A 6,937-nucleotide genomic window follows, 5' to 3' on the forward strand; every position below is an offset into this window, starting at 1 on the left:
TTATAATAAGCAAAGCGATGAAAATAATTGAAATGAAGAAAAAAAATACATACATTTGGGGTAATATTAATATATCTTCCTTTGATTAGCTCCAACATATATCGACAAATATAATACCCGCATAATACGCTCCCATCAGGCTGGCGAGGACACTAAAACAAAAACCAAACCCATATACACATGTTATATCTACTCCGACCAAAAAACAGCCAAAATAAAGCCCGATGCAAAAACGACGAGAATGCAAATCGATCAAAGGCCAAAAAACAAACAGTCTTTGCACAAAAGCGACGAGAATGCAAAAATACTGATCAACCTAAAAAACAAACAGTCTTTGCACAAAAACATGCCAAAATTCTCACTGATGCAAATCGATGGCATATTAGTAGATATAATAGAAAGGACAATGTTCCATGAAACATGTGAATCAAGCAATGACAACACAAACAAGTCGTCCCTTCACAATGCCACAATTAATAGAACATATATCTGGGATGGTAAAACTTAGATGCCAAACAATTTTTTCAACTCTACAACTCTTTCAAACTAGTATAAAATAGAAATTATCAAAGTATCATTCTAACATCAAAATTCTGGTGTTGGTTGCAGTCCTAACACTTTCTCTATCCAGTTGAAAATGAAATCAAGGTTTCAGTCTACTAGCTCAGATATAATTCACATCATTAGACGGATCTGTTTGTCTTTAGAAATTTTGAACTGGGAATTTGAAATAGTACAAGTTGCTAATTAATTACTAATTACATAACACAACTACAAGTTCTAGTATAGAGTTGGTCATTTCAAACTAGTTCCACTTGTACTTTATTATGCAATATTAAGGAAGCATTACAACATCCACATGACAGTCTAACTATTAAAATATAGGGTGAATTAAACAGATTAACAACATTATTCTGTCATTCCTGTGCCTCAATGATTACCACTTATAGCGCTTACCCTACTGTTAGAGTGAGAACTCACATTCTACATCGGATAATTAGAGGAGATTTGCCATGCTCACAAGTGTCCATGCCAATTACATTAGTATTGGACCTTTTGGGTAAGTGCCTAAAACAAAACTATAAGGTCTCCGCCCAAAATGACACTTTCATTCTAATGTCGAATTATGGTGTTTGGTCATGGTCATGGTCGAACACTTCCTCTATAAAAGATATACTAATGATATTTATTTTTTCCTAATAAATATTGACAATATAAAAGATATACCTTAATTATTCTCCAATCAATGGTTTTGCCTCGAGCCTTGCTAGTGGATCGATAGAGTTTCTTTTCTCGAAGGCTCTGTATGTGATTTAACTAAAATAAGTCGTCATGTCAAACATAAGTCAAATCACGCACTAACATGTAATATACATGATTTACCTATTAATTATTTCCATGATAAACTTTCGAGGCTCCGTATACCCAGCAGGATCACACCAATACACAATACTTTCAGATGGATTAATTGCAGCCAACATCCAATGATCACTTTGATTAAAAAAAGAGGACAATGAGAAAATTTCACGTAAATAGCCAGGAATAAATAAATAGAAGTTCGAAAATGGAAAGCTTTATGTATACCTTTCGTGATAAGTCGCAAATATCGTTTTCGACCCCCGCCACATCACGTACATGTCATAGCTCTAGCTATATAATCGATCGTAAATCATCGATTATGGATGCAAATTTAGACAACGTCTCCGGGAACAAGAATCCGTAGAAACTAGTAGACTTCATAGTATCACTTAGATCACTCAAATACCTACAACAAGAATCCAATGACCATTTGGGATTAATGCTCTATTACTGTTGTTTAAAACACAAAATGTAGATGCATAAACTGTTTATTTGGCTCCTCTGATAGGATCTGCAGTGGCTCAAAACCATCACCAAATTGCCTATTTTACTGAAAGGAGTGGTCACTGCCAAGGATGGTAAGTGCCACATAGCGTAACTCTAACTAATGAAGTAGCCACATAGCTTATCTACAGCACGATTAGCGGTCCAATCAGGTGTTGCAGGAATCATTGTGTCCAACCATGGAGCCCGACAACTTGATTATGTCCCAAAGAACTATAATGGCCAACTATAATGGCTCGGAAGAGGTAATTCAGTTATCATGAAATAATTTCAGTTCCACTATCTCCCATTTATATACTCCACAAGAGTCGATTTGGATGCGGGTTATTCCGTAGCTTCATTTAAAAGACGTGACAGTGTGGCGCTATCAAATGCCTTTTATGTAATTTACAGGTTGTGGAAGCTGTCGAAAGGAGAATACCTGTTTTCTTGGATGGTGGTGTTGTACATGTACTTATATTCATAGTACCCCTTCTGAGAATGCAGTTAGATGATCTGAGGTGTTGTACATGTACTTAGACAACTCATTCCATTCCTTTCTTACTCTCAAACGTTCAACAAACAAAATAACGGTTGGCTTCCTACGGATAAAAATAGACAGAACATGGTCATTAAGAAAGCTTACCTCATAAAAATAGCAATGTGAGAGGCACCTATCTCGCCTTCGTCACACCAATGAATAAGCTCCTCGTAAGAAATCGGAGAAGTGTAGTCATCAAGGTGTAATACATGGTCATCAATCGAAACGTTAATCAGTGATCCGCTTGCCTTCAATACGCGAGCCTCGAGAAGTAAAGAATTCATCAGCGGGGTTCTCAACTTTTGCTTAAACTCACTACTAACTTCTACACCCAGAATAGTCGGGACAAGAGGTGGTGCAGACCTTTGATGATTCTTCTTCTTCTTCTTCATTACGATTTCCATCTTTATTATTTTTTCACAAAATAGTTAATATTTATATTAACTTATTATAAGATAATACTTCTAATTTTAAAAAAACTACAAAATTACCTTACTAGGACTGTGAATATGATTCTGAGGCCACTGAACATATGAGTCCTTCGCATCAATCAATACTATCAAATCATCCCCAACAGGCACAGGCAACGTATCATTTTCCGATCCAGATTGTACTTTCTTAACTTCTACTTTCTTATAACCATTAAGTAGTGATCTACCGTGAACAGTTATGAATTCCGCCTTTTTTTCCATATACATCAAGCCTGATGCCACTATCTTATTCGGATTTAGGGTAATGATAAATCACGATCTCTCCACCCCTTGAAATATTAGTAAAATCAGAACTTCAAACTCATTAGTCACGCAAATATATTAATAAGTTTCCTTAAAATCTTAGTGATAAATCAAAAGATGATACCTCCTTCTCTTGGCTAGGTGGCTCTTCATGCGGTATCTCTTTACGGTGTGGCTCCGGATGGGATTGCTCCTCACTCTCTTGTATTGAGATACTATGAGAACCATCCGTAGATGGACAAGCTTTCGATCCTTGAGTACTCATAGAAATTCCTTTCAGGAAGCATTCTAATAATTCTTGACTTGGCTTCTCACCACTTTGCCAAAAATGCACCATCATACTTTGCATATTTGATACTTGTGTTTGCAAAGTATTTATCTGCATGTAAGACAAAAATTCAACAAATTGGTTATGCTTAAAGTAAAATAATTTTCAAATAATAAATATTTTGAGACGGTCTTATTCTATGTTTACATAATAAATTACCGTCTCTTTGAGACTCTACTTCTTCGGCGAGCTTTTTAGGAGCCTTCCCAAAATACTCAGTTATGCATATGCCATCAGGAACCCCTCGCACACGGCCACCATGTTCAGGTTTGCCGATTGCCTTAGCTAGTATATCTTCTCGTCCCTTAGGCTTAAATGTACCTGCCTCCACCTCTTTTTCTAGTTCTTTCTACACCCATTCATAATATTATATTATGTAAATACATATATAGTTGTGTCAATTCCTAGAAATTAATAATTTTTGTTTTAAAAATTGAAGAACTTACAATTTTCGTAGCCACTTCCTTGTAATATTCGGTCAGGTCTCCGTTATTAGGCGTGTGACCCCTTAGCCAAGTTAAGTGCCGGTCAACTTCCTCCAATATCACTCCATTTTTGGCAAAGTCTTTTTTCTACAAAAAAAAAAAAAATTAAGAATGTCAAGAGTATAGTAAAACCTCCAGATTTAAATAAATATAAATTATAAAGGTATGTCTAGGTGTATGTACTTACGATTTTAACTTCAATCCCACGGTAACCTGCTCGAGAGCCAACGAACCTTGTCCTATTCATACAAGCATTCTTCTTGTTGTTTGCACTTATTTCCTTACATTTTACAACATATAAAGTAGTTAGAATAATTATATATAGCGGAAAGGCAAAGATACTGAGAAAGCACCGTGTTCTTTAGAAACAAACAAGCAGTTCATTGCAATTACAAGAAAAGATGAAATTTGGACAAAAGCAAAGATACTGAGTAACTTTAAGGCTTTGACTGGAAACAGAAGGAGGGAAGAAAAGAGGGGTGGAGGGAAAGGATAGAGGGGGAAGGGAGTCTGGTTAACTATTATATGATTTGGACATTGAACTTAGCTTACTGGATACTGCACCTTTCTGGATTCCTCTTCATGATCTGCTCCCTCCCACATGCAGACTGTCCTTAATTAAAGACGATAAAAAATCCTTTGGGTGGTAACTTTAGCTTGTATACTTGTACTTCCATACAATTTATGAGGTGCGTTTTCAGTTATGATCAAACTGTACTGTGGAGTGCTGACCTGATTAAATTTCCCTTAATTATGTCCAACGTCTGTCTAATAAGTGCTATATATTTCAATCTGGCACCAACTCTATTTTTTCCACTTCTATTTGTATAAAAAAGGCAGGGGCCAAAAAATAGAGGCAGTTCCATTCTTCACTCCACAGTCTACATGCGTACTTATAGCATCTGGTTTAGTGCATCCAAAACAATGTTTAGCGTTCTTACAAGATTACAAGCCAACCCCATTTGTATGGCATTACAATTCCTGATGGTAATCTACAAGATTGTGCGGAAAAGATAATCCAAAACCAAAGACCTGCTGGGTAAGCTACAAGTCTGGATCAGTCTGGACCGAACTTCACAGATCGATCCGGCTAGCGATCAGTGGTGCCTAGTGTTAAACAGTTCAAACATAATAAGTGAATATTACCTTAAATGCCTGAGTAGTGTGAGATGCCACAAACACATTCCAATCCTCTGGTGTTATTGAGTCATACTTTTTGTTGGTGGTGTCCTCGTATTGCGCTTTGTCTCGTCGTATAGCCACTTACGGACTAAGGTGCATTTCCACTTTCTCCATAAATTCCCAGCCTTTATGAGACACCAATCATGTGATGCGATAACGGTGAAAGCGCCCTACACAAATGACAAAGTTTGTCACCAGAGCCTAGTAATTTATATATCAAAAGCGCCCTACACAAAAGCTCTGGCTTGGCACAAACACAATAAGGAGAAGTTATGTGATGGCAAGTTACTACCTCTGTACAAGCTTACCATGATGAATTTGATGTCATGAAACCGAGTATGTGATGGCAAGTTACTCTATTTAAGCTAAATGAAGTAAACAAAGACACCAGCAACAAACACAATAAGGAGAAGTTATCCTTATGTTGTCTTCCGTCTGACGTGACTTATACGCAACCATACATAACAACTGTGATAATAGATTTACCTCTAATTTTGTATCACGTGTGATAACTTCCTCAAGGGAGTATCAGCTTTATAAACCAATTAATATCCTGTGGGTAATTCGGTACCACCAACCTCTAACAACCAGAGCATACTTCATCAGCCAAATCCATATGTGGAGTTTTGACTGTCAAGAACCGTGCTTAAGCTGTTGAACTTTGTCACATACATAACATATTTAGAAAAAAGGGCAAACAGATGAACTTAAGGACAAGAGTTGAACTCTCATTCTAATAATTTCAGCATAAAATTCAGCTGCACGCAGATGATACTCTATGTAGCAAGTCTTGTGTATCACCAGATGAAAAATTACCTGACAAACAACTGCTGCACAGAAACAGATTGCATGCTGCTGCACAAAATTACTTGATTTTGCTTACCATTTCAGTATTGCATAAAACAGATTGCATGCTGTGGCTGCCCTTACTCCTTAAATCTTAATTTGTTACACTTAGAGAATGGTAGAAAAAAAGTCTGAGCTATTATATATAAACTTTTTACTAGGAGTATATCAGTCTTCAGCTAACTGTTAAAAATGATATGCGACTTTCAATTAATCCTAATGAAACTTTAAATGCTCTTGGTTTTTGACACTTACTATTTTATGCATAGAATAACCAAGTCAATTATCAGATAACCAAGACAATTACTGACCGTGATACTATCCAAAATTTCTTGCTTCGTGACATCATCCACATGGTCCCACGTTTCCACTGCGCAACTAACATGCCTCCGAGTAGTAACGCCAACCCTTGCCTACTAAACTTCCCCCGTACTTTCCTGTAGGCAATCTATGCACTTTATCCCACTCTAATTCAATTGGTTTCTTCTCCTTAAGTGCTTTTGAAACTAAGGCCAACACTGTTCGACCCCTCTCCTTAGACCTTCTCTTCCTCTTTTTGCCTGAGTCATCAGAGTTAGTATTCTGAGTTCCTTTACACCTCTGTGAGCCCATCGATCAACCTGGCCTGCATTAACAAATTACACACTCATCAAATTCTGTAAATATATCAACATAAATAAGACGTAAATATATCAAATTCTGTAAATATATCAACATAAATATATCAAAAGCTTCTGAGACAACAGGTTAAAATAAGGGGTTGGGGGTAAAGTGGCTCAGTTATGCAGGTAGGTAGGTAGGTAGGTAGGTAGGTAGGTAGGTAGGTTGGTGTTGGTTAGATGTGTCCTTCCTTATAAGGTATGTGGTGATGAAGTCAGAGCAGGAGAAGCGCGCAGCTGTTATAAGGGCAGAAGGAGAAAGTGAGGCTGCCAAGTTGATTTCAGAGGCAACTGCATCCAGCACCTCCACCTTGGTGATC

At 37.1% G+C, this 6,937-nt stretch overlaps 2 protein-coding genes across 2 annotated transcripts; both read right to left on the bottom strand.

The window, feature by feature from the left end:
* Positions 1–1,650: 1,650 nt before the first annotated feature.
* On the bottom strand, positions 1,651–3,102 carry LOC141618489 (uncharacterized). The gene is made up of 3 exons (XM_074435604.1): positions 2,875–3,102; positions 2,489–2,787; positions 1,651–1,765 (listed from the first exon to the last, which is right to left on the bottom strand). The coding sequence occupies exons 1-3, from the start codon at positions 3,079–3,081 to the stop codon at positions 1,651–1,653; spliced, it is 621 nt and encodes a 206-aa protein (XP_074291705.1). The 5' UTR covers positions 3,082–3,102.
* Positions 3,103–3,428: 326 nt separating this feature from the next.
* LOC141618490 (uncharacterized) lies at positions 3,429–6,570 on the bottom strand. The gene is made up of 6 exons (XM_074435605.1): positions 6,342–6,570; positions 5,077–5,171; positions 4,118–4,210; positions 3,892–4,017; positions 3,605–3,794; positions 3,429–3,496 (listed from the first exon to the last, which is right to left on the bottom strand). The coding sequence occupies exons 1-6, from the start codon at positions 6,568–6,570 to the stop codon at positions 3,429–3,431; spliced, it is 801 nt and encodes a 266-aa protein (XP_074291706.1).
* Positions 6,571–6,937: the final 367 nt, after the last annotated feature.

The sequence above is a fragment of the Silene latifolia genome, chromosome X, assembly GCF_048544455.1.
Source record: "Silene latifolia isolate original U9 population chromosome X, ASM4854445v1, whole genome shotgun sequence".
In the NCBI taxonomy this organism is placed as follows: Eukaryota; Viridiplantae; Streptophyta; class Magnoliopsida; order Caryophyllales; family Caryophyllaceae; genus Silene; species Silene latifolia.

What these genes read in the sequence shown, in the direction of transcription:
- LOC141618490 (XM_074435605.1), bottom strand. Translation starts at nt 6,570, where the DNA reads ATGGGCTCACAGAGGTGTAAAGGAACTCAGAATACTAACTCTGATGAC. An exon ending in GCGTTACTACTCGGAGGCAT is followed by an intron (nt 5,172 to 6,341) that starts GTTAGTTGCGCA and finishes GACGAGACAAAG; the next exon opens with CGCAATACGAGGACACCACC. An exon ending in GTGGGATTGAAGTTAAAATC is followed by an intron (nt 4,018 to 4,117) that starts GTAAGTACATAC and finishes TTTTTTTTGTAG; the next exon opens with AAAAAAGACTTTGCCAAAAA.
- LOC141618489 (XM_074435604.1), bottom strand. Translation starts at nt 3,081, where the DNA reads ATGTATATGGAAAAAAAGGCGGAATTCATAACTGTTCACGGTAGATCA. An exon ending in ATATTCACAGTCCTAGTAAG is followed by an intron (nt 2,788 to 2,874) that starts GTAATTTTGTAG and finishes AAAATAATAAAG; the next exon opens with ATGGAAATCGTAATGAAGAA. An exon ending in CACATTGCTATTTTTATGAG is followed by an intron (nt 1,766 to 2,488) that starts GTAAGCTTTCTT and finishes TTCTTGTTGTAG; the next exon opens with GTATTTGAGTGATCTAAGTG.